The sequence below is a fragment of the Crotalus tigris genome, unplaced genomic scaffold, assembly GCF_016545835.1.
Source record: "Crotalus tigris isolate CLP2741 ecotype Arizona unplaced genomic scaffold, ASM1654583v1 scf7180000017968.19369539983:2297261, whole genome shotgun sequence".
In the NCBI taxonomy this organism is placed as follows: Eukaryota; Metazoa; Chordata; class Lepidosauria; order Squamata; family Viperidae; genus Crotalus; species Crotalus tigris.
The window spans coordinates 1,554,169-1,581,748 of NW_024096750.1; the positions used below are offsets into that span (position 1 = coordinate 1,554,169).

At 40.8% G+C, this 27,580-nt stretch overlaps 1 protein-coding gene across 1 annotated transcript in view; it reads right to left on the minus strand.

Moving 5' to 3' along the window:
- Window positions 1–4,696: 4,696 nt before the first annotated feature.
- The window catches only part of PKD2L1 (polycystin 2 like 1, transient receptor potential cation channel), a 44,164-nt gene continuing 21,280 nt past the window's right edge, over window positions 4,697–27,580 (minus strand). The window contains exons 3-15 of the mRNA XM_039345589.1: window positions 26,547–26,674; window positions 24,918–25,171; window positions 23,041–23,265; window positions 21,893–22,121; window positions 20,549–20,719; window positions 19,647–19,828; window positions 16,323–16,443; window positions 15,241–15,339; window positions 12,891–13,012; window positions 12,049–12,166; window positions 10,412–10,548; window positions 9,590–9,716; window positions 4,697–5,053 (exon numbers count right to left, since the gene is read on the minus strand). Coding sequence (XP_039201523.1) covers window positions 4,838–5,053; window positions 9,590–9,716; window positions 10,412–10,548; window positions 12,049–12,166; window positions 12,891–13,012; window positions 15,241–15,339; window positions 16,323–16,443; window positions 19,647–19,828; window positions 20,549–20,719; window positions 21,893–22,121; window positions 23,041–23,265; window positions 24,918–25,171; window positions 26,547–26,674 — 2,129 coding nt within the window. The 3' untranslated portion in view covers window positions 4,697–4,837. The remainder of the gene's footprint in view (window positions 5,054–9,589; window positions 9,717–10,411; window positions 10,549–12,048; window positions 12,167–12,890; window positions 13,013–15,240; window positions 15,340–16,322; window positions 16,444–19,646; window positions 19,829–20,548; window positions 20,720–21,892; window positions 22,122–23,040; window positions 23,266–24,917; window positions 25,172–26,546; window positions 26,675–27,580) is intronic.

Consider the following 27,580-nt stretch of genomic DNA (forward strand, 5'->3'; position numbering starts at 1 on the left):
TAATAGGAGGCCTCCCAACACTGAAGTCCGCTGTAAGGTGGAGTGGCAACAATATGGCTAAACCCTTTAACCCTTTTATAAATGTAACTGACCTTAAAGAAATATGGAACCAATCTGGAAACATTTCTCTAGAGTGGAAAACACCATATGGAATGTATTGGATTTGTGGCAGATATGCCTATGTAAAACTTCCCAAGAAATGGAATGGAGCATGTGTCTTGGGCACAGTTAAACCTAGCTTCTCCCTTCTTGCAATAAACCAAGGAGAAAGGTTAGGAATACCAGTTTATGATGAGCTTGGACACAGGGAAAAACAATCAATACAATGGCATGATGAAGAATGGCCTCCAGAAAGGATTATACAGGTGTATGGACCTGCCACTTGGGCAGAAGATGGAATGTATGGGTATAGAACTCCCATTTATATGCTTAATAGAGATATTAGATTACAAGGTGTACTAGAAATAATTACCAATGAGACAACTCTGGCTTTATATTTGCTCGCTAAAACCAACACCCAGTTACGTACAGCAATATACCAAAACTGTCTGGCCTTAGATTATTTACTAGCAAAGGAAGGAGGGGTTTGTGGAAAATTCAATCTGACAAACTATTGCCTCCAGATTGATGACTAGGGGAAAGCAATCGAGGAGATCACTGACTGTATGAGAAAACTTGCCCATGTCCCAGTCCAAACTTGGACAGGAACAGTGGATATGGGATGGTTTTCTGGTATTTTTAGAGATTGGAAGAAAGTGCTCTTCCTTGTGGTCCTAGCTTTTGGAGGACTTCTTTCACTGCCTTGTTTGATCCCTCTTATACAGAAAACGGTCACCTCCACCATTTCAGGAATGACCTTTATAGCTTCCTCTGTGGGAGCTGATAGGCCTAATAAACCAGCAAAAGTTATGACACTCAAAGCAATTCCAAGAAAATACAATCCTATGGTTTCTTAATGACAGAAAGCATTCTGCCACAAAACTGAAATGGGGGAAATATAAGGATTATACAAAAGGGTATTTTTGTTGTTAGCCTAATTACCACCACTTTGCTTCTTTAAACTGTGCTTGCGTCAGGGACACCATTTTGTGAAGGCAGGAAGAACATGTACACAGATCCAGAGGTAAGAAAAAGAGCAGGAAAGGAATGAAATGTGATTGGCTGATATTATGTGTACTGACATGTGTGTCCTTGTGATTGGTCATTGCCTGCCTATATAAAGAAGTGCCTAATTGACCAGTGTGTGGCACTTCTGAACGCAGCTGCCAGTGTTTCAGATACTGTTCCACCCAGCAACTTCACTTGGCCAAATAAAGTTCTGTTTCTCTTGGAAACCTCCGCTTGAGTCTCCTGATTTGCCCTCTTGGAACCTCAAGTTCTTCAGTTAGCTGCTGACTCTTACACCAGCAACTGGTCCGCACAAAAAAACAAAGCCCGATCCCCGGAATGAAGGCAGCACACAAAACCACACCCCCTCCGGTCCACAGAAAAACCTCTCTCCATGTAATCAGTCCTTGGTGCCCAAAAAGTTGGGGACCTCTGGTATAGGCAATATATTTAAAAAAATGACTTATTTTATCTTTATTTATCCTGTTGGTCATTCAGGAACACTGTCCTCCTTTTCGTCCCCCACCACAACACCGTGAAATAGGTTCAATGGCTGAGCAGGCCTAGAACCCAGGTCTCTCTGTTTTCTTTTGCTTCAACTCAGGTATTCCTTGGAGGCCTTCTGTATTCAGAAGTTTTATTTGCCTTGACTATTTCTTATAATGTTTGGTGTCTAAAATTAAAATATCCAAAGAGTTGTCCACATGTTGTCCTAATCAGCTTGAAGATTTATTTATCTATATATTTATTAAACAGAGTGATTCCAGGCAACTTGTAATATTTTATAAGAACCCACAGTTAAGATGCATTGATAAGTATTCTTCTAGGACAGTGTTTCCCAAACTTGACAATTTTAAGGCATGTGGACTTCAACTCCCAGAATTCCACAGCCAGCGTTGCTGGCTGTGGAATTCTGAGGGTTGAAGTCCTCATGCCTTAAAATTGTCAAGTTTGGGAAACACTGTTCTAGGACATGTCCTCATCATGTTGCTTTTGTTTCATCCCTCAACCCACAGCTCCTGCCCCTCACTTGAAATTTAGTCGATTGGATGTTAAAGTGATTTTTTTTTGTTTTATCTTCTGTCACCAGCTTATCTGAAGGAGAAAATTGTTAGGAAGATAAATTTAGATTTTCCTGGGAAGATGATGCTTGGCAGAACCTACCTCCCAATGGATGGCAGAGTAATTGTCAGCACTGTTTATTTCTTTTCAGAAACTGCCATCCATATCTGATAACAAAATGTTTTATGAGATTGTGGATATCTCGGAACATTGATAAAAACTTACAGTACTTGCTTCTTTCACTTTGCTGCAGATTATTCAATTCAGGAACTAAAACATTAACTTACATGGTCTGGCCTTTTACTATGGCTGTATTTTGACCAAAATATATAAAATTGTCAACAAGACTGTTGAAATCTTGTCAAGTAGATTTCTGTTGTACTTTGTTTTAACAGCAAGTACTGTATTTCTAATCTGTCAAAGAATCAAGAATTCATTCATACTTCACAAGGTTACCATTGTTCTAATTGTTAATTCAGATCATGTGGCTTGCTAACACTTCTATAATACTGAAAGATGACTGACATTTGTTATATTGGCATCATTGTTACCTTATTTATTTAATAAAGCAAAAAGTACAGTATGTATAGAGAATTTATTCTGCTGTAGCTGTCTCTTTCACTGTCTATGAACAAGAAAGTTTCCCTCACACTTCCAAGGAGCTGGAAGTGATGGACAAGTGTTTGTCCACAAAACCATTGTGCATTTACCCACCAAGATAGTGATCTTTAGTAACACCCACAGGCTCCCTAGCCTTTGAGTTTTCTTTCTTTGTGTGAAGAGAAAAAGTACAAAACAACGTTCTTTCCTGAAAAATGCTTCCATTTTTTAAAGCTGCATGATACATATCAGTAGAAGCACAATATTGCTGCTCTAATGCAAGAAATCACAATGAATACGCAGATGATTGTACCAACCAACAATAGTCACACTGGAAAAAGTTCTTAAGAATTACTGCTGCATCGGCTTGAAGAGGTTGTCTTGATGCATCACAGAAGAACAACTATAGCAGAGATGGAATAATGTGGCATTATTGAATCTAGTTTCTTTACTAAATGCCTTTAGGTTTGTCATATCAGTTTACATAAATGACAAAGGATCTATCCAAGCAGGATTAAATGGGGCTTCACTGAGTCAGGACAAATAGCAAATCTATACAATGCATGAAAAGTGCTTTTTTTTTCGGATGCTTTTTCAACTTCCTAGTCTAGCCCACACTAGTCTAGAATTCCAGGTTAACCAAGTACTAACTTAGTCTAGCCTTACTTTGCTTCTGAAATCTGCCAAAGACAGCAGGTTAAAGCATATAATGCATTGCCTGGACATTAAAAAAACACTTGCACTTGTATTTCAAGACATTTATAAGATAACTAGACAAGAAGGCATTTAATAGTCAAGAATGCATCTAAGGCAGTAGATTGCAATTGTGTGTACACATGTGAAAATAATAGTTGCCTGTACTTTGTCATCTGAGTATCTGGTAGGAAACTTTAGCCTCAGAAGGAAACTTGTTTTGTTAATGGTTGTGTATATTACCCTTACCTATTGGCTGACAGTTTTTTATGTTTAGTATCTGATACATACCAATCCTCATATTTATTATACTCTAGGAATGTTGACACTTTACCATGGTCAAAATAATCTGCTGACTACATTATCAGAATACAGTATATCAGAGAGAAACAACCTGGAATTAAGGAGAAATGTCCTAACAGTGAGGACAATTAACCAGTGGAACAGCTTGTCACCAGAAATCATGGACACTCCCATCACTGGAAGTTTTTAAGAAGAGACTGGACAGTCACTTGTCTGAGATGGTACAGGTTCTCCTGCTTGAACTGAGGGAGAGGCTGGTCTAGAAGACCTCCAAGGTCCCTTCCAGCTCTATTGTATGCTATTCTTATATATAAATCAGACGATTCAAATATGCTAACCCTCATGCAGATCTTTAGCCAGGTTTCAAAACTGCCACTTGAATATTTGAGTCCTATTGTTACACTATTGGTGTAACAATAACATACCAGCTAATTACAATCTCTAGTATGGAATTGGTTTTCCATTTTTCTTTCTGCAAATTCTGGCAAAGCCAAGTATGGGGATTACTGTGAAAGTCTTAAAACCTAGTGCAAAATTTGGGTCCAGTTGGTGATTTAATTGAATCCAAATTTTAAAACCCAGAGAATGTTTCCTTTTTCGTTTAATTTGGTCATATATGGCCAAATACTGTAGATAAATCCCTCACGCTCTCTCCCTTCTGCATCAATCACCCAACAATAGGCTAATAAGAGTTTAGAAAGAAATTAAAAGAACCGCTCACCCATCCAGTTCTGACATGAATGGGGTGCCTACCCCCCAAAAGCTCCTTTTTGTAAAAAAAGAGGCAAAGATATGCCTAGAGCAGGGGTAGGCAACCTTGGCTCTTTTATGACTCGTGGACTTCAACTCCCAGAATTCCTGAGCCAGCCATGCTGAGGGGAAAGGGAGAGGTTTCCAAGCTGAGTCCTGCTGGCTCAGGAATTCTGGGAGTTGGAGTCCACGAGTCATAAAAGAGCCAAGGTTGCCTACCCCTGACCTAGAGGCAGGATGAAAAACATAAATAAATCCTTTACTAGTCTAAGCATAATGAAAAGGCAAGAGTAATTAATGCCACATATTATTCAGCAATAAGCTAGAAGTTCCTGTTAGATTTAAACTGGTTGTTCTTGGGAGTTTGACCGTTTAATAGATCTAATCTGGACAGAAGGGGATAGACACCCTGACTCCTATTCAGAGAGTTCACACTGATATAATTCTCTTGCACATGGGCTGCTTCCAATCCACTCTCTTCTGCAGCAATGCCTTCTGCTGGCTGTGGAGTCAGGTTTTCTTGAACCAGCTGTTCTCCCTGCAAGCAAGGAGAGGAAAAAGACACTTGTGGTGAAGGAAAGACTAAGGCATTCTTCCAAAAGCAAGGATTTTACATTTCTTCTCTGGTGGCCTTCAGCTATTGCTCTGTTAGCTTTTGAGGTACATTAAGTGTAGTGTCTTGAATTTCAGGTGGAAAGTAAATGGCCTAAATGAATTGAGTGCCAACAAAGAACAAAAGAGAAAGGCACTACGGGTAAATAATTTCAGATATCTGAATTTATTTATTTATGAGACTTATATACCGCTTTAAGTGCAAGCACAGTCTCTAAGCGGTGTACACCAGTAAGCAATGTATATATATATTTACATTGCCCCCAACAATCTGGGTCCTCATTTTACCTACCCCAGAAGGATGGGAGGCTGAGCCAACCTTGAGCCGGTGAGATTTGAACCGCTGACCTGTTGAACACAGTCAGCTAAAGTGGCCTGCAGTACTGCACTCTAACTGCTGCGCCACCTCGGCTCTTCAGTACAGAATTCAGTACAGATTTCCATAGTTCAGGGGTCTTCAAACTTGGCCCTTTTATGACTTGTGGACTTCAACTCCCAGAATTCCTCAGCCAGTGATGCTGAAGTCTACAAGTCATAAAAGGGCCAAGTTTGAAGACCCCTGCTGTAGTTGGTCTGGAAATTGTAGATGTGAGATGAAATACATCCAGTCCTCATGCAGAATCCCATTTTGGTTTTAAATTATCCCATTTGATTCACCATTTTATATACTGATGTTTTTCTAAATTATCATGGGTATTTTTTGAAAATATTATTTTCGTTGCACATCACCCAAAGTCACGTTGGTTGAGTTGGGAAGCATATAGAACAGGGGTCTTCAAACTTGGCCCTTTTCTGTTGTGGACTTCAACTCCCAGAATTCATCAGCCAGTGTGCCTGGCTGAGGAATTCTGGGAGTTGAAGTCCACAAGTCATAAAAGGGCCAAGTTTGAAGACCCCTGCTATAGAGGCCTATATTATTTAATTAATAATTTTCCCTATCTACAGGATTGGTGTGATGGGAAATAAGATGCACCATCCACCATCACTGAATCATCTGACACCAATCCTGCAGGTAGGGAAAATATTAATTAAACAAGATAGGCCTTTATTTTTGATCTTTTAATCTGGCAGATACTTGGAGTGAATGACAAAGCAAAATTTGAGAATTTTTTGTGGCAGCAGGTTGCCATCACATTGCTGAATCATTTCACTGCCACGAAACTATCAGATCTGGCCAAGCTCTGTAAATGTAAGTTAAATGTACTTGATCTTTTGAAAGTTTAATAGTGCCTGGTCGAAATCATGTAGGTTATTATACAACTATTCCCTTTGTGTGAGGTGGGCAGCCATATAAATTTATCAAACAAGCAAATAAATTCAGGGGTCAAAAAAACCAAGATGAAATCCATAACCTCACAATGTCCTTTTTTATGTGCAGTACATGCAGAAAAGGAGTGTGGCTTTCATCATGGAGTCACTGCTGTCCTTTTTCTTTTTTTGATCCTTTCCTGCAGACCTCCCGGTGGTTACCATTTTACAAGTAAATTTATATAGAATGGAAGTCCGTTTCTTTCTACATTTGTTGGATAGTATGTGTGGATTGTGTACTGAGCACTGTCGAGACTTAAGGATATCCATTATTGATTATGCACAGAAATAAATTAATTTTGGTGCCCAGTGTGGGATACAAAATGCGCAAACAACTATGTCTGTTTCCTCATTAGTGCTCTATAACCTTTATTATAAAGGACAGTTATTTCAAAAAGTTATCGACTGAATTTATTTACTTTTCAAAAACCCATTTTGCCCTTTATTTTGGTCATTTAACTTTTACTGTACAAGTAGTACCACTTAATGCACAGTCTTTCACATTCGTGTGAAAAATATGGAAACTGAATTGTCCTTTTAAAATAAATTTACATACATTGTTTGATTTTAGATATTTTTAGAACATGTATTTTTGTAGTTTTTCTTGGTTTAAATTCTTGAATTTTTCTTTGTAAAGCATAGTTATAAGCAACATTTTTTTTATCCTTATGAACATCTTTCAGATTTCATTTTAGGTCATTTATTTTTTCTAAGTATAAATGCCATATCTAGAGCATTTCTAGCATCATCCAACCATCAATGTGCTGATTTAATAGTGATGGGAGTTTTATGTTGTCTCCGTAAGGGGTGACTGATGCTAAAAGATGTTGTAAACCAGCGGTTCTCAACCTATGGGTCGCGACCCTATTTAGGGTCAATTGACCATTTCACGGGGGTCGCCAAGCAAGGCTGTCTGCCATTTTTTCCCCTTTTCCGGCAGGTGCTTTACCTCCCTTGGGCTGGGCCAGCTGGTGGCCCAGCCGGTGGTCGGCCTGCTCCGTCTCTGCCGCTTGCCAGCTACGCCTTGGCCAGCACAGGGGGTGGCACCACGCATGCGCGGTGCTGCCAGGGAAAGTCCTCGACTTACGGCCAGTTTAGTCCTCGACTTACTACTGGTTTAGTCCTCGACTTACGACCGGTTGGGGGTTGCGGCATTAAAAAGATTGAGAACCACTGCTGTAAACAGTGTTTCTCAAGCTTGGCCACTTTGAGTTGTGTAGACCAACTCTTCAAATTCCCTAGCCAATATGGGGAATTTTGGGAGCAGAAATCCACACGTCTTAAAGTTGCCAAGCTGGAGAAAGCTTTCTCTAAATTACTGGTGAGGAAATAACTCCCTATTGCGGGGGAAATTTAAAACTAAAAATATATTTGCTTTTAATATTATCATGTAATCATATTTTGTATTTTATAATTATCATTGTATAATCAATTGCCTGAGTAGATGCTTTGAGTATATAGGGAACCTACAAGCCTCAGGTGGAGGAAAGGGGGAGAACAGGAGTTACCATGGGGCCCAGTAAGTACCTTTTGGTACCTGGTACCCCTACTGGATCTAACACAGTGGTTCTCAACCTTTTTAATGCTGTGACCCCCAACCGGTCGTAAGTCGAGGACTACTCAACTGGTCGTAAGCCGAGGACTACTCAACTGATGCAGCACCGTTTGCAGAATGGGACTTTTGGCGGGCTCAGCAGGGCAGAGACAGCCTGGACAATTCCTATTGGCTTTTGAAAGCCAATAGAATTAGACTCTATTCAGGAGAGTCTATTCTATTGGCTTTCAAAAGCCAATAGAATAAAAGGGAGTAGCACAGCTAAGGGAAAGGGGAAAAAAATGGCGGACTGCGTTGTTTGGCGACCCCCGTGAAATGGTCGTTCGACCCCAAATGGGGTCCTGACCCACAAGTTGAGAACCACTGATCTAACAGGTATAGAAGATGGGAGACATCTCTCCTCTAGAATTGATATAGGATAGTAGGGGAGGGATCTTATTAGTATAATGTATTATGTTTAGGCGCTTCTGATAGATTGTAACCTCCAAAGCCTAAGCCAATGGGGCCAAGGGGGAGGGAATGGGGCGTCGCGATAGGATGTATAATAATATGTGATTTTAGAATTTGGGGTGTGGTTCAGTGCTTGGCTACATTGCATTGCCTTCCTGAATCCACCACGCTTTGCAAACCGTTATTTTTTTAGACTTGGATGTGAAGTCTAATAAACTTCCTTTCTATTTGTAACTCAGAGTGGATTTCAATTTGTGTCTAACACTGCTTATAGATGAAGGGATTTTATTGTGCTTACGATTTTAGTCTGTTTAAGTTTGACATTAGCATTTATTTTATATATAGTAATCATTTTATATTGATACTTATAGTGTTATCATGTCATCATTGTTTTGTTATTTTGTAGTCATTATTTTGTAGCTAATTGCTTGATCAGATGCTTTATATATATATATTGGAAAAGTAAGGGCTTTATGCTTTAGGTATAGGTCAGTGCTTCTCAACGTTTGTGTGACAGCGACCCCCGTCACACAAAGGTGCCGCGCATGTGCGGCGCCACCCCCATGGGCGGCGCGGGGCCGCCCCATGCGCGGCATGCATGCGCAGGGCCCCCCCATGCGTGGCGCGCATGCACGGGGCCGCCCCCGGGGGGGGGAAATGGCAGATCGCCTTGTTTGGCGACCCCCGAGAAATGGTCGATCGACCCCAAATGGGGTCGCGACCCATAGGTTGAGAACCGCTGGTATAGGTGATCGCTTATATGAAAAGAGCACAGTAAGGGGAGGGGGGAAAGGAGTTACGGATGGAGCCTGGGTTGCTGTGTATGAGTCATCATCTAGGAATTATTTTTTTGTGCCATCTTATGCCTAGTACCAAGACCTGATCTCTTTGTTCTGGAAAGGTATAAAAGGTGGAAGACATCTTTTCTGGTTGTTGCCTTCATCTCTCTACCAGCCACGAAGAGAGATGGGGTCACCCAACTCTGTTTTGATCAAAATAAAAGTTGTTTGCTTGCTGAAACCTCGGTTCAGGAGTTTCTTTGGCTCTTTTAAATTCCTGAGTAATGCTGGGGCAATTGTGAGGTTAAGTGGAAAACCTTACATAGATATAGAGCATCTCCAAGCCACTCCGGATAGTCTGCTGACATACCTCAGGGACCAAGTCTTTTTTCTTCATTTTGCTCCTTTCAAGGCCTTCCAATTTAATTCCCAAGGCTTCTGTCTTGGATATGATGCCACCCACAGAATTCTCCAACCTTAGCACTCGCCGCAGGAGTCTGTTGAGGAGGAGAAAGGGAGTGAGGGAGGCTTTGAAAACCCAGTTTTAAAATAATATCTAGGATAGAACATAGCAACCAGTCAAGGCCATTCCCTGCAAGTACATTTTCATCTAGTTCTGATGCATGCATAGCATCTATTAGGATATGAAGTGTTTCTCTTGGTTACAAGGTGTTCCTGAGAGTAGGAATATAACCTCAGCAAGAGTTAATGGATCTGGTTTACTATTTTAAACAAAAAAAGAGAGAAGAAGCTCCATTTCAGGGAATACAAAACAATTCAAACTATGGAGGAAGAGCTATGTCCTTGTGTGCCTGGAACAAGCACTGTAAACCCCCAACTTCCTATTTATACTTCATTTCCTCTTATAGGCAATAGGTTGGGAGCGATAGAACCCTGAGGGTTTGAAAAATTGATTCTCATTTTTGTTACCCTCATAATCTCACACCTAATACTTCATAAACAACTTATCCATTCAGCTGGAAAGCTAAAACGTACCATCTTGCTTTATTGTGCTCTGCCAACGAAACATGGTTTCATATTTATTAATCAACATTAACAGGTCTGTTGGTCTCTGCAGACATTTGTTAGTAAATTTTAACATTTTCTTTCAATTTGGTGTCCATGTATTTTACTTGTACATTTTGATATGTATTTGAGGATTATTGGTAAAATCAAATGAAATATTACACACATTTGGAATTCTTCCTCAGAAATTCGGCTGGTTTTGTTTGCTTGATTATTCTTTGCCTCGGCAAAACCAAGAGTATTGTCCAAAGTGTTGTCCTTGAAGGATTTCCCCAAATGCTCAATTTCTTCATTCAAAGCAACCTGAGGAACAAAATTTAATCTGTTATTTAATGATAATGAGATTTCACTGTAATAATTGAAAATCTTGCACATATGGATTTATGTATTTTCTTCCACTGGATTTATCACTGACCTAAGGGGCTCATTTTAATTCTCTGTGCAGCTAACAAATTTATGTTACTTCTACTATCTGTAGTGGGGCCTTCTCAATAACTGTGCCAGATCCTATAACTATTTGTTGTGCAATAGAACCGTCTATAGTTGTCACACGTCCCTATGCATTTTCACCCACATTGATCAGAATATACATATTATACACATTATTCCTAATGTGAGCATTAAAAAAAACTCCACAGTGTCAGAATAACAATGTGTTGATTTTGCATCAGACCATGTTTAACCCCTTTTAAGAGCAAATACTTGGAAAATGAATGTGACTTAGAATAACAAGAAAAAGCAAAGACTAGAAAAACAGAAAGTGTCTGCGGTCCAAAAGCCAAGTCAACTTATAGAAACAAGCTCGCTGACAGTTTTAACCACACGAGCTTGCACATAATAAAGAAACTAACTGCTTATTTCAGTTTCTTATGCCTATACAGGTTCCAAGAGTACAGGACCTGTGGCTGCACACACACACACACACACACACTACTGCTAGTAGAGAAACTAACTTAGAAAGGGCAAAAGCAAATGGGGAACTAGGCAAAGGGTGGGGAGAGATGTAAACCCGGGTGGGGGAATTCACATGGGTGAATTAGGTGTTCCATGTAGGGTGTAAAGAGAGGGACTTGCGCTTCGGGCCTCGGGAATAAAATTATGCTTAAATCTATTTTGGGGTGTGCCTATTTGTTAGCCACTCACTCTTGCAAAAACATATCTTTCAATCAACTGCTTGCTGCTTCATTTAATGACTCTGTCAAATTCTTGGAAGCTGAGTTTCTCACAACAGTAAAATGCCTTTTTGCATGTCATACTAACGTGCATTTTCTCCATCTAGTTTCTCTTATTTCTATTCTTGTCGGGGAGCAAAGTGTGGTAGAGGTGAAAAATAATTACATATTGGTTTGCATATTGCTTCAGAAAGTATTGATTACTTAACTTAAAAATGAATTACACTCAGCTTTCTCCCTTTCCTTAGTAAATGCATAAAGCCCAAGATAGAGAAATCATTATATGGCTTGAGTCCTTCCCGTAAAGTGTTTCTTAATTCAGACCATGGATTATCAGGTCAATACATTAAAGCTGAAACAGTGCCTACCAACCAGATGTCAGGCTCAAAACCAAGAATGACATGAGGAGTTCTTCCAATCTGAATTCCTCATTGTTTCACACCTATAGAGAAAAAGCTTGCCAAATTGAGGACTTATCTGGTTCTACAGTATACTCTGTGAACTGTTCAGGAGGAGCTGCCTTCATCCCCTTTCTCCCACACATGATATCTGGGCCGATTTGCCTCTTACTCCTTTGGAATACACCCCTCCCTCCTCATTATATTCCACCACAGATCACCTCTCCCCTTACTTTTTTCTCCTCCAGGTCATTCCGCATTCTCTTCTGCTCTTCCTCATCAAGGATCTGGTTGCCATCTTTATCAAATTTTGCAAAGGCTGCTGTGATTTCATGTTCCGCATGACCCAGCCTGAAGAAGTTGGGTGTAAGGATGTGAAACAGAGAGAGAAGGGTGAACACAAACTCTGAAAACGTAACACTTAATGCATAAATGACAAGGCTGATACTGAGGTACTCTGCTTGACTGGTACGATGGTCTAATGCAGGGGTGTCAAACTCAATTTCATTGAGGGCCGCATCAGCATTGTGGTTGCCCTTGGGGGGGTGAGGGGGTGGCCAGGGAGGGTGCGGCCTACTGGGTGGGCATGGATGGAGTGGATGTGGCCTACTGGGTGGGCATGGCCAGCTCTACATCGTTCACGTCAAGGGTGCTTGTGGGGGCCTGGGCAGGAGTGGGACAGATCTGAAGGTCTCTGGCAGAAGGGGGTGGGACCGGGGCAAGTGCCAAGGCATGGTCCATTTCTTCATTCCTCACAAAGGATGACACTTCCCCAGCATGCACCCAGGGGGCGGGGCCAACGTGGCAGGGGCTGGTTCGTCGCTGTTTCTAGACAGCCTTGTGGAGCTAAGACTGAATGCGTTTCAGCATAGATGGCCACCACAAAATTGTACATTGGCTCCTGGCCGGCCTGGGCCAGGACCAAGGCAGCAGGGGCCATTCCCTCACATTTTCCAGGATGGCTTCATGGGCCACATGAAACCACATTGTGGGACGCATCCAGCTCCCGTGTCTTGTGTTTGACATGTCTGGTCTAATAAGAGATATTTGTGCATTTCACTGGAGAGGTGCTTACTCTCTCAAACTGTTTTTAAAGTCTTCATATTCCAGCTCTTTAGTTCCTTTCTGCAAAGCTTTCTGTACGTCAGAGATTCGGTCTTTTTTCAGCTTCAGCTTCATCAGGGTCCGGTTATAGCCCTAGAGTTACAAATAATGCACAAGAAAGTTATCCTCATTGTTTCATACTGCTGCCATCACAAGATGCAAGATTAGCAACTACTGGAACAGGCTACATGATGACAGAAACCCCAGCTGGGGATTTAATTGACAAGTTCCTTTCTATGGCTTTCACATGCCCCTACATTTTTTTTCTGAAATTACTTGAATAAGGCATAGTTACAAATATCGGAAAGACACTGATACTATGGTCACTTTTATGTAACTATGTGTCATGGTTCCGACAGATGAAACTCTTCAAAGAACTTTGAGGCATTGTTTGCCTTAAAGAATCTTTATTCGAGAAACACAGCATCGGCATGTACATAGCCAAAGCCAAAATCTGAATTCCCCTCCCCTGAGTATCAATATCAAAGCACAATTCCCTCCTCTAATTTACAATCATAAATTACATTCTCCAATTAGCTTTCCCTCCAGTTCTCCAACCTGGCCAATTCTTATCATCTCTTATTTCAAAAACCTTGGTTCTCACACTAGTTACAGTATTGTTATGTCTAACTAAACTCCCATGCACATTCCCCCCCCCAGTATCATCTAATTCTAATTCTAAGAGTAAAACATAAGAAGGAAAATGGTTGCATCTCCATATGTTGTCAAAGCAAAAACATCCAATGTTAGCAGCGTTGACATCATGTTTGTATAAAGCACAGGTAATTCTTTACTTACAACCTTTTGTTTAGTAACCATTCAAAGTTACAAGAGCATTGAAAAAAGTGACTTACAACCAAACCATGGCTGGCTGGGGACTTCTGGGAATTGAAATCCACAGGTCTTAAAGTGGCCAGGTTTGAGGACCCCTGCTATAATATTACAGCATCCCCATGGTCACATGTTCAAAATTTGGCTGGTTGGATACTGACATGTATTTACTATGGTTGCAACCTCTCATGGATGTAATCCACATTTGTGACCTTTTCAGCTGGCTTCCAACAAGCAAAGTCAGCTGGAGTTGCTTACTGACTGTGTGATTCATAGAATGGCAGTGATTCATTTATCAACCATGGCAAAAAGGTTGTAAAATCAAGCATGACTTGTAACAGCCGCCTTGCTTAGCAATGGAAATTCTAGCTCCAGTTGAGATCGTAAGTTAAGGACAGCCTGTGGTTCACTTCTCCCCAGCAGTCTGTTTTTGATATGGGCCACTGGAATGACTGAACTCTCTGGCTTTCACTAGGGGTGCAGGCAAAACACCGGAGAAGCTTTTTATCACAATTTGGGAACACCCTGAGGGCTGCGCCATATGGTTGCCAGGGAAATAGAAATTCCGAAAGCATTTCTGGAGGTGCAGGATCAGGTATGTCAAAGTGCTCCATAGTAAGCATTCCTTCAAAAACAACTTCATTCATTGAAGGGAGATCTATCTGATGAGTTAAAAGCATTGGTATGGAAGTCTGGTTGGCATAAAAAGAAAGCTAGAGCTAGGCTGAAAAAAGGGGGTCTTTTGGTATACTACAGATGATCCTAAATTGCTAACTACTGGGCTAAAGGGAGATTCTGATTATTAGATTAAAACAGTTGGAAAATAGTAAAAAAAATAAGGGATTAATCTGTTTAATATGAAAAATTTAGAATTATATGGGAAATGAAAATTAACTATTACCAAATAGGCTTGAATTATTGTTTAGCCCAGATAATGTAGATAATAAAGGACATTCTATTATTAAGGTGATGATGTATTAGGGCGAGAAATAGAAAATGTTTATGAAATAAAATTAGAATATATCTAAGTAAGTAATATGTGTATTTTAGATATTATAATTCTTACGTAATGAGACAAAGGAAATTTGGGTTACCCGAAACTTAAATACTTCGGATATTAAAGGTTAAACTGGAGTACTGTAATTAAAAACTAAAAATTAGGTAAAACTTAAAAACAGGATATGGATACGTATAAGCAAAAATGTATTGATAAATGTGATAACGAAGTCTTAACTTAGTTTGATACAATTAGAAACTTACTAGCTTAAATATGACACAGCAAATGTTAAGGGAAACAGAGAAGAAATATTTGACGATGTAACCTGAGATATGTACTAAAGATTCTGTTATTTAACTTTTGACTAACCCAATCACCACATTACTTTCCAAATATGTAAATATAAAACTGGAAAACCAATAAAATTTATATTAAAAAAAACCCCAACAACATTCATAATTGACGAAATAAAGGTATAAATGCATGAACTTACCTGCTTCAGGATGTCTGTTAGCTGCAGTTCATTCTTTTGGTTGGAAAGTTCTTCTTTTACTTCTGAGTAGGTGTCATTTATAATAGCCAGAAACATGTTCTGCAGAAAAGAAAAAAAAATACAGTGCAGATTATCTTGAAATTAAGAATCCGCTTTTCTGAATGGTGCTTTATGCGCAGAAGGGACAGGAGGATCTGCTCTGTACCCGTGGCTTTTATGTGATTTGAAGAATTGAAACTAACAGTTCAATAACTGATGGGAATTCCAAAACAAAGCTTCTTTTTTTTTCTCTGTTCTATGATTTCACTTTTTGCAAACCATGGAAAAGATTTTATGTGAAACACTAGGAATTTCTTTTTGTTTTTGTTAGAATTATATGTTACAAAGGGAGAAATATTTATCAAAGTATCCTACAGTTGAAAGGAGCATTAAAACATTTAAGTCCCGTGCTTACTGCCTTTGCAGAACACACTAAGAATAGAATAGAGCTGGAAGGGAACTTGGAGGTCTTCTAGTCCAGCCCCCCGCCCATTCAAGCAGGAGACCCTATACCATCTCAGACAAGTGACTGTCCAGCCTCTTCTTAAAAATCTCCAGTGATGGAGCACTCACGATCTCTGAAGGCAAGCTGTTCCACTGGTTAATTGTCCTCACTGTTAGGAACTTCTCCTTAATTCCAGGTTGCTTCTCTCTTAGGTCAGTTTCCAAACATTGTTTCTTGTCCCACCCTCTGGTACTTTGGAGAATAGTTTGATGCCCTCTTCTTTGTGGCAGCCTCTCAAATACTGGAATGCTGCTATCATGTCACCCCTGTTTCTTCTTTTCTTTAGACTAGCCAAATCCAAGTCCTGCAGCCGTTCTTCATATGTTTTAGTCTCCAGCCCTTTGATCATTTTAGTTGCTCTTTTGTGAACTTTTTCCAAAGTCTCAACATCGAAGTACTAACAACTAACTATAGGACAGATCCATGTTTTCCTCAATAGCTGGCTCACCCTAAAACTGCTTTTACCATTAGTTTTTTTTCCCTGCTGTCCATCCAAAACCTACCCTCCTTCAAATTCATTAAAACAAAATCAACTTACCAATAGCACAAAGAAGACAAAGAAGACGTAAGTGACGAAATATATGGGTCCCAAGATTCTGTTGGCATTGTCAATGGCATTATAGTCAAAATCACCAAGAATGATGCGAAATTGTGTGAAGCTATAGAGGGAAAAAAGGAATGAGTTTGCAAAAAGATTTTCGTGCTTCTCCGAAAATAAGGCCCACCTAGAAGCCCTAGCCTGAATTTTTGGGATGGGCCTAATATAAACCCTACCCCCAAAATAAGTCCAGGGGGGTGGGCATGGCCAGCACAAGAAGTGGCGAGCGCGAAGGGGCTGATGGTGTCTGGCAGCAACCACAGCCCCCGATCCCTTGGTGTAGCGCATTTAAGTCTGAACGCGGAAGCAGAGGCTGGGGGAGACAGGTGATGTGAAAATACTGTGCGGCCGCCTGGCTCATGGGAGGCTCATGGGAGGCTCGCCTGGAACACCGGCAGCAGGTGGAGGCAGAGACACGGGGGGGGGAGGAGGCAGGTGTCTGTGGCATGACTGCAGGCAAGCCGAGAGACGGTAGGACAAAATGGGTGACACATCAGGATCACTTGCCTCCCCGCCATGCCTCTGCCTATTCCTAGCTCCACCGTGCACTTTCGCCCAGAGGGAAACTGGAAGCTTCGTCTGTTTGCAAAAGGAAGAAGTGTGGCAGGCGGAGGGAAGCGACAGGGGAGGCTTACGCCGCCCAGTTCTTCGGCGTCCCCTGCATGTCCGCGCTGTTCTCCTCCTTGCCTGAAGGTGTGCTCTGCCGGCACTGCCCTCGCCTCCTGAGCGTCTGCCCTGGGAAGCCCTGTAAGCTGTTGTGGCCACGGACAAGCGGATGGTGGGAGGGAGCAGGCAGGCAGTAGCAAATGTTTAATGGGTTCATAGTTATATATGGAAACCCAACTCTGAACTACTTACCATATTTCCCTGAAGATAAGCCCTAATGCCGTGGTGGCGAACCTATGGCTCGCGTGCCACAGGTGGCACGCAGAAACCTCTCTGTGGGCACGCGCACCATCACCCAGTCCTAGGCCTTCAGCTGGGTTTTATAAAACCTTTTCACTTTAGGCCTCCACTGCCATGTGCAAAAAAAAAAAAAAAAAAATTCAATCAATCAATCAATTTCAACTTCTCGTGGGGAAAAAAAAGATCTCGCAAAGTTGGAATTTATTGACTGAACTTTTTAGTCCCACCCAGTCTGCCGTTACCACCGCAGCCACCCCCACCCAATGGGCCACACCCACCCAATGGGCCAGGCCCACCCAGCACCTGATGATACATAAGTGGGTTTTGGGTTGCAGTTTGGGCACTCAGTCTCTAAAAGATTCGCCATCACTGCCCTAATGGGTCTTTTTGTCCAAATAAAAAAAAATGTAAGACCCGGTCTTATTTTTGGGGAAACATGGTAAATAATTGAGTGTTGGATTTCTATATATTACTATCAACCCATTAAACACCGAAAGAATCACGTGCAGAAAGAGGTGTCTCTAGAATTCTTCCTGAGCCTTTTTTTTTAAAAAAAAAATATTTTATTCAAATACAAATAATATAAACACAACACATATAAATCTAAATAAAAAACAGTATAAAAATACAAATACTACAGTGCATTCACACCCCTGGAGACCATTTTTATTACCTATATTTCTTCTCATATAACAACTAACAATATACAATATATTTCAATTGTGCCTTTATCCCCTCTAAAACAGCATGTATTCTTGAGCAGGTTTATTCCCTTCGCCTTCCACCAAGACTGTTTTTATAAAATCATCCCATATTTCATTATAATTATTTACTTTAATCATCCCTTTTTTAAATTTAATTTCTGTTGTTACTTTGTCATTTATTGCCATATTTTATATTTCATTATACCACTCATTTCTTTGAATATCCCAATTCCGTCTCCAATATTTAACCATCACTAATCTAGCTGCCATTATCAAATTTACAATCAGTTCCTTTTTTACTTCATTTATATCTTGTTTTTCCACCAGTAACAGTAATGCGATCCTCAGTGATATATCTAAATTTACCTTCAAAAGTTCTCTAATTTCCCTAAACACTATGTCCCATAACTTTTGTGCACTTCCTGAGCCTTTATGAATGATCCCCCTGCGGATCATGTGACTGACAGGAAACAGGACCTTAGAACGGATATTACTAACCATATCTATTTAATTGTAATATATTTAACTTCTAAAATCAAGGACCGGCCACATTTCACAGCTCCTTTTATAGGAAGAAGTGGGAGGACAGGTGAACTATGAGTTGGGCCATCATGGCTGCCAGCTGCATGATAAATTCTCTCTGAAAGACCAGATGGCATGGCAAAGGTGGGGGAAGAAGTAAGAAAATGGAAATGGGCTCGTCAGTGGACTGGGAAAAAGGAATTAGATTCCTCTGAATCATCTAATAGAGACTTGAAAACTCACCTGGATTAGCAGGTCTTCCATTCCCACAAATCCTGCAATTAGACTTCTAATTCTCATAGAATATAGCAGTGATGGCGAACCTTTTAGAGACCGAGTGCCCAAACTGCAACCCAAAACCCGCTTATGCATCGTCGGGTGCCGGGTGGGTGTGGCCCATTGGGTGGGTGTGGCTGCGATGGTAATGGCAGACTGGGTGGGACTAAAAAGTTCAATCAATCAATTCCAACTTTGCGAGATCATTTTTTTTCCTGCAAGAAGTTGAAATTGACTGACTGATTGATTTTTATTTTTATTTTTTGCACACGGCAGCGGAGGCCTAAAGCGAAAAGGTTTTATAAAACTCAGCTGAAGGCCTAGGACTGCGGCGATGGCGCGCGTGCGCACAGAGGAGGCTCTGAATGCCACCTCTGTGCCATAGGTTCGCCACCACTGGAATATAGTATATATTACCAATCTTACAACATCTAAACTGAAGTGGATGTGGCTCCATTGGAGAATCAGTTTAAGAAGAGGGGTTTAAGACCAGGAAACATTAAGGATCATGTATTTCAGGGGTCCTCAACCTTTGCAACTTTAAGATTTGTGGACTTCAACTCCCAGAAATGAGGAATACTGGGAATTGAAGTCCACAAGTCATAAAAGGGCCAAGTTTGAAGACCCCTGACTTAAGGCATTTATTATTTCAGTTTCAATGCTGCTTACAGTTAAAAAGCAAAAATGAAAACAACATATTTCAAACAAAAAAAATAGAGCTGACCAGGATAACTTAACTCCTCATACGGAATAATCATTTCCAATTGGAGGTAAGCAGGCCTTTTGAATAATAAATACTTCGTCACGAAAGAGAAGTAGAAGTAAAAAAGGAAAGGATAAAAGGGGAGATACTCACATGCATTTAACAAAGGTGCTGAAGTTTTCCACTTGGGTTCCAAAAAGGAGATAGCCCAGTTGAGCGTAGGCAAAAAAGACAATGAAGAACATGATGGCAAAACCCAGGATGTCCTTGGCACATCGTGCAAGAGTGGAGGACAGCTGAGTCATTGTTTTGTTAAAGCTAATGTATTTGAATATCTGGATGGGGGAGGAAAAGATAAATGCCAGTGAAGGACCGTAACCAGTGGTGGGATTCAGCCAGTTCACCCCAGTTCGGTAGCTAATTCTTTGTTGCCCAGGCCCAGAATGGACTTTCGGAAGCAGCATCCACACAGAGAACCGGTTCTTCACCTATTTCAATCCCATCACTGACCATAACCCACTACCTTCTTAGATTTGGGTAGGAAAAGATGAAGAAAACCAAAGAAAGACAATCTCTATCTGAGCTTTAAAAATTCAGTATTCTGTGCGCAATGGAATTAGGGACATGTACAGTATAAAGTAAATTGGATTTCTCAAGTTGTTTCACATTTGCTATTGTTTTGCAATCCAAAAAAAGGGAGAAAATGAGTGGAAATACTTTCCCAAGGCCATCTGTTGAATTACTCACCAGCTATGAAATATCTTCCCCCCAGGAATTGCATTCGGCCCTGGCACTTTCAAGGAAAAGATCTTTCTCTTCAGACAGAATGTGTGACTAATGATGTTAACTGTTTTTATTTGGTTTTAATTGTCTGGTTATTTTTAGTTTAGACTATTGGCCACCTTGAGTTCTCAATGGACAAAATAAAACAGGGTATAAATCAAAACAATAAACAAATACCACCACCATCCCTTTATTGCCACCTTACCATCCTACTGGGTAGAAAATTCTTACTTTTCAAACTGGGATAAAGAGAGATAAAGGATGAAAAATACCTTGATCCAGGCAAAGAACAGGTTCACAGCATTCATGTTGTTGTACTGGGTTTGCCAAAAAGCCAGAAATTCGAAGTCTGCGTAGACGCTGGGATTTCTTAGCAGCTGCCCCATCAACCTGTTGACTTCAATGGTACGAAAAATGTGGAATCCAATGGCTAAAACAGAAAGCTGAGAAAAACGTGAGATTCAATCAAAAGGGCAGAGAGTGGGAAAATATTTATTTCTTTCTCCTCTCCTCTCCTCTCCATCCTCTCCTCTCCTTTCCTCTCCTCTCCTTCTCCTCTCCTCTCCTCTCCTTTCCTCTCCTCTCCTCTCCATCGTCTCCTCTCCTTTCCTCTCCTTCTCCTCTCTTCTCCTCTCCTCTCCTTTCCTCTCCTCTCCTCTCCATCCTCTCCTCTCCTTTCCTCTCCTCTCCATCCTCTCCTCTCCTTTCCTCTCCTCTCCTCTCCTCTCCTCTCCTCTCCTCTCCATCCTCTCCTCTCCTTTCCTCTCCTCTCCTCTCCTCTCCATCCTCTCCTCTCCTTTCCTCTCTCTCCTCTCCATCCTCTCCTCTCCTCTCCATCTCTCCTCTCCTTTCCTCTCCTCTCTCATCTCTCCTCTCCATCCTCCTCTCCTTTCTCTCCTCTCCTCTCATCCTCTCCTCTCTCTCCTCTCTCCTCTCCTCTCCTCTCCTCTCCTCTCCTCTCCTCTCCATCCTCTCCTCCCTTTCCTCTCCTCTCCTCTCCATCCTCTCCTCTCCTTTCCTCTCCTCTCCTCTCCATCCTCTCCTCTCCTTTCCTCTCCTCTCCTCTCCATCATCTCCTCTCCTTTCCTCTCCTCTCCATCCTCTCCTCTCTTTTCCTCTCCTCTCCTTCTCCTCTCCTCTCCTCTCCTCTCCTTTCCTCTCCACCCTTCCCTTGCCAAAACTCTGCCTCTCCTCTCCACCCTTCCCTTGCCAAAACTCTGCTGGGGTATTCCAATGCCACAGGAGCAAAAGAGGAAAAAGCCTAATCTAGTCCCATTTTCTACTGTGATATCCTTACTTGGCCTTTATAAATTAACGTTGCTATAATTATAACACATAGGCAACTAAGTAAATATCTAATAACTAGTCTAGGGGTAGGCAACGTTGGGTCTTTTATGACTCGTGGACTTCAACTCCCAGAATTCCTGAGCCAGCCAGGAATTCTGGGAGTTGAAATCCACGAGTCATAAAAGACCCAACGTTGCCTACCCCTGAACTAGTCACTTCAACCAATAAACACTTTTCAAGTCTAATCTTTCTTCTCCCATTTTAATTATGTGAATTATTACGTTGCTTTCATAAGTTTATTATTATAATCCTATTAGAAGAAATCTCACCAAAATGACCACGATATCCAAGATGTTCCAGATGCTGGTGAAGTACTGAAGCCTGTGAATGTGCAGTTCCAAGATTTCTTCCACAATATAGTAGAAGATAAAGATGCAGAAGACAATTTCACAAGAGACAATGAAGAAATCCCAAGTGCTGACATATCGGAGGAGTTTCACCGTCCGGATCTGCCAGGAGGGAATGGCGCCCCCAGTGGCAGGAAATTCCACCACCAACCTAGGCAGCAAAGATGGTGATGTACAAACATAGTAAGGGCTAATATTCTCTCTATATATGCACAATCCTGTTGGATAATCAGCTACTAGATATATAGAAACATTTGAAAGATTGATCTGTTTGGAAACTGATTTTTTATTTCTTCCGCATTCCCTGGGGAATTGCAATACCACTGGCATTTTCACTTTTGCAGAAAAGTGAAGAAATCAAAATAAAGAAAAGCCATTTTTGAAATTGACTAATCTGGTGGTATTCCTATTATATCAAGATGTTCAGCCACGTTGTACTTCTACCATCCAAGGAACCCACTCACTAGTTCCCCCATTCCATCTTTACAGTGTTTTGTTTCACCATTCCGTTCTGTTTGCAATGCTCTGGTATTTATGTAGTTTTAGGACTACTTTTTCTCTACTTCTATGCCATCATTAGTACTACAGGTTAGGACTATATCAGCATTTCAAGTAGGAATGGGGTAAAAGGAGGGAGACGGAGAGAGCATTTGACTGGGGCCAGTTGCCCTGAATTGGTCTGAACTCCATACTGCAGTTTTTCTCAACCTTTGGAACTTTAAGATCTATGGACGTCAACACCAAGAATTCTCAAATCCACACATCTTAAAGTTCCCAAGGTTGAGAAGAACTGTCATATTGAAATAAGATCTCGTCATTTTTGATCAAAAGAATGGGATATTCAGTTAGGCTTGTTTCCATGTAAATACTGTCTGTTTATTATTTACCATTAATCTTACTCTTGCTTCTGAGTAAGAAATATTATGGATCACACAGGAGTATTTCAAAGCCAATTTTCTGAATGAAAATGGTTTAATAAAAAAATGTAGAAAAGAATCAAAGACCAGAAAAAGATCAAAAGATCATTTCAGAGGAATGAACCAGCACTGCCATGTTCAAATGCCTCTTACCTGAGTACACAGAACAGGTTGATGTTGGCATTATACACGGAGAAGTCCATAAAAACGACACGGGTTCCCCGATCCAGCCATAGGTTTTCTTTCAAGAGTTGCAGAGTTTCGGCACTTTCTTCCCGAGTTATTTTGAGGTCTACATAATAGCCTCCTCCACTATAACTTGTTAATCTGCCCCAGTGGGAGGAGCCATCAAGTTCTTCCTCTGTGTAATATTGCCACCTGCGCCACAAAAGTGATTATGGAGGAAAAAGAGAGTGAGAATCGGTGAAAGGAAAATGTACCATGTCTTGAGTTGGCTCAGGTTGAGCTGCATGCTTCATCCATGATTCCCTCTCCAAGAACAAAAGCTCTGTTCAACTGTCTCATGGATATAGAGAATAATATCGTTTTTGAGGAAATTAATCAGTAATCTTGCATAGCATACGCACAGTTCTGGAAAAATGAGAATATACCATCAGAGGAAGAAGTGATAAATCCTGGACTGTGCTGAGATGGACAAATTAACAAAAGAGATAAAAGAAAAGGAAGACACAGAGTACTATCTAATATGGAACAAGTGGTATGACTGGTTGGAGACTAGAAATAATAGAGGAGAATAAATGTGGAAAGGTCAAAAGTGGAAAATATGTATATAATAATGTATAGTAATAATAATATGTGTTATTCTTAGTATGAAGTATAGTATGAAGGAATTAAAATGCAAATAATGAAACAACAGGGCAACAAGGACAAATATATCTAAAGAAGAATAAGGGGGGGGGAAATGTAAAAATAATAGAAGATTACCGTTACAAAATCGCTGTTAAAAAAAGGGGAGGAGTATACACTGTGTGTGTATATGTGTGTTATGTTTTGTTGGTTTACAAAATAAAAAAATTAAATTAAAAAAATCAGTAATCTTGCTTTAAAATGCAAGAAATCAGGGAGGGTCTCTTTTCCTGCCCACTATCCAGCTGTGGGCTATACTCTGTCTTAACTAACCATCCCTTGGCAACATCTCTTTGGCCCATATCCCAAGGACTTTCCCACTTACCACAATATTTTTTTTCCAATGAGGATTTTTAACAATATTCTCTGAATTTTTTTTTCTTTGACTAACACAGGGGTAGGCAACCTCAGCTCTTTTATGACTCGTGGACTTCAACTCCCAGAATTCCTGAGCCAGCATGAGGGAAACTTTGGCCCCTTCATGACTCGTGGACTTCAACTCTCAGAATTCCTGAGCCAGCATGGCTCAGCTTAGAAACCTCTCCCTTTCCCCTCAGCAAGGCTGGCTCAGGAATTCTGGGAGTTGAAGTCCACGAGTCATAAAAGAGCCGAGGTGGCCTACCTCTGGACTAACAGTGTTGTAGATTTCACGGCAATCAACCTGGACTGCCATTCTATAATATTTGTGTCACTGGGATGAAAAAAAGAATGGAGCAAGGGCTTTTTCTACATGCCCATGCGCTCTATCGTTTTATTTTGAATTCTGTTCCAGTGGAACATAGGATTATGATTCTGAGTTTTTAAATGTTCTGATGAAATATTTTGAGCAGGGTTCTTTCTTATGAGCTTAAAACAGAAAACAGTCCTATTAATTTAAAGTTGCCTTACGTATACCGTAGTTATGATTTCTAACAGACGTTTTTGTTCTGATGGATTTTATGTTTTCTGTAATTTTATGTTTTTGTTATTAGATGTTTTGAAAGCTTCCAAGCTCTTTTAATGACTATGTGATACAGTACATGAGTTTTAAATAAATGAGACAAAAGCATGAGACCAAATGATATTGAGCTTCTGAATCTATTTACTGCCATTTTATTTTCTGAAACTGAGGGTATCTTCAGAGCTATAACTTATGAAGCTCAAAATGGTTATGTTCTACTTACGCTGTCCCATTCAAGAGTCCAAAGGGCAATATGTTCTCTTTCTCTTTATTGTATACATCATAACAACCAGCAATATCTTCTTTGAAGTCATCATGCACCACACATGAGTTGTTCTGGACCTTGAGTTGGCGTATCCGTGGGACACCAAGCAGTAAGTTCTCGTAATAGATATATGATTGCGCATTGTGGCCCAAAGATTTATTGTTGTACCATTTAGTCCAATACAAACTATCCAGGAAAGGTCCTTGTGTATACTATGGAGTTAGAGAAAAAGAGAGATGTTATCTGAAACAGCCACATGACACAGAACGACGTTAATGTAATCTCTTTTTGTGTATGTCAAAATGGAAGAAGTTGTATTAATGCAAGGATGAGAAATCGTAGCTCTTTCTTGGATTTTTTTTTAAAAAGTTAGTCTCTTCTAGGGGTTACAGTACAGGTTGATGGTGTTTCCCGTTTCAAAAGTTCAGTTCAAAAGTTCAGGAAACGGTTCTGACAGTTTTGCCATTTATGATCCAAGGAGCTTCTGAGATGGCCAAAAAAGGTTTGCATTCTCCTATTGCCGACTCGGTATGATTGAATTTCAGCTGCATAGGAAGAGAGTTCTTATTTGTAAATTGGAATTGGTTAGTGCTCTTTCTTTGCATAACAGTGTAGAGCAGGAGTGTCAAACTTCCGGCCCATGGGCCGGATGCATCATGGCAAAACCGTGCCCACCCCATTGCCGGCAATGGAAAAAAAAGTCGTGATATGTCGCGACACGTCATGTGACATTGCGAGTTTGACACCCCTGGTGTAGAGCAAGGGTCTTCAGACTTGGCCCTTTTGTGACTCGTGGACTTCAACTCCCAGAATTCCTCAGCCAGCGTCCTGGCTGAGGAATTCTGGGAGTTGAAGTCTACAAGTCATAAAAGGGCCAAGTTTGAAGACCTCTAGTGTAGAGGAAGTATATGGTCTGAATCCTTGATATATAGCCAAAGATGCATTGAAAGCAATGTAATTGTTGTCATCAGGGGATGATTTTTATCGTTTTTATATTGGGTTTTTATTGCCCAAAGTCACAGTGAGTTGGCCAGCCATATAAATTGTCAAATTTTTAGTTAGTTTCAATAACTAAATAAATAACTAATTAAATACATACATACATACATACATACATACATACATACATACATGAATAACCAAGCCTCACAAGGAGGTATGAGTGAACTGATTGTAACCTAGTCCAGGAGTAGGCAACCTTGGCTCTTTTATGACTCAGGGACTTCAACTCCCAGAATTCCTGAGCCAACATGGCTGAGTTTGGAAACTCTCCCTTTCTCTTCAGCATGGCTGGCTCAGGGATTCTGGGAGTTGAAGTCCACAAGTCATAAAAGAGCCAAGGTTGCCTGCCCCTGACCTAGTCCTAGAATGTGCAGAGATTGCTACTACATAACAAGATGAATTGTGTAAATGTATTTTCATTGCAGTTATGCATAAGCTATCTGGTAATGAAATACACATGTTTCCACATATGTACAACTCAGTTAGGCAGACTAAAGTCAGTTCAAAAGAATCCTAGCCGTTTCCAGTCACGGAGCCATATTTAAAATTGAAAAAAATCAGTATCCAAAACTTCCTAATACTCACTCGCCAAAAGTCAGCCATGCTTCCAATGGTCTGGAAGGAGACACCACTGTCTGAAGGAGTCTGCAGAAAGAGTTCAGACATCACCTTGGTATAGTAATAGGCATTTGAACTTGTCATCCCATAGGTCACTAGAGGAATTTAAGAAAAGGAAAAAAACAGGAAATTTATCAGTAACATTGGGCATTTATTTTAATTAAATATTGCCCTGAAATATGCAATGCTGATTAGGGATGATCTTGATTTTTTACTGGATCTTATCAATGGTGGGATTCAGCCAGTTCGCACCAGTTCGGCAGAACCGGTAGATAATTTTTTGTTGCCCAGGCCCAGAAGCAGCATCCACACAGAGAACCAGTTGTTCACATATTTGAATTCCACCACTGGGATCTTATTCTATAAAAGCATTAGCTGGCCCAGATGCAATGGTATGTATTTAGGTGCACCAGGTATACCTACTCAACAATACTGCCATGTGAACTGCACTTATCCCCAACAGGCTACTGGGTGAAAGTCAAGGTGGTGGTTGCCATCTTTAAAGCTGCATGTGGCATAGGGCCAGGTTATTTGTGGGACCATATTGCCCTGACAGTGTCTGCCCATCAGATCTATCAGAGTAAACATGCTCCAAGTCTCATCAGTTGAAATAATGTCATTTGGTGGGTCCTAGGAAGCATGCCTTCTCTGTCATGAATTATGCATTTTGTCTGAAACGGCATGGGTCTCCTGTTTGGGCAGGGGTTAGATTAGAGCAGTGGTTCTCAACCTGTGGGTCGGGACCCCATTTGGGGTCGAACGACCATTTCATGGGGGTCGCCAAACAACGCAGTCCGCCATTTCTTTCCCCTTTTCCTTAGCTGTGCTACTCCCTTTTATTCTATTGGCTTTTGAAAGCCAATAGAATAGACTCTCTTGAATAGAGTCTAATTCTATTGGCTTTCAAAAGCCAATAGGAATTGTCCAGGCTGTCTCTGCCCTGCTGAGCCTGCCAAAAGTCCCATTCTGCAAATGGTGCTGCACCAGTTGAGTAGTCCTTG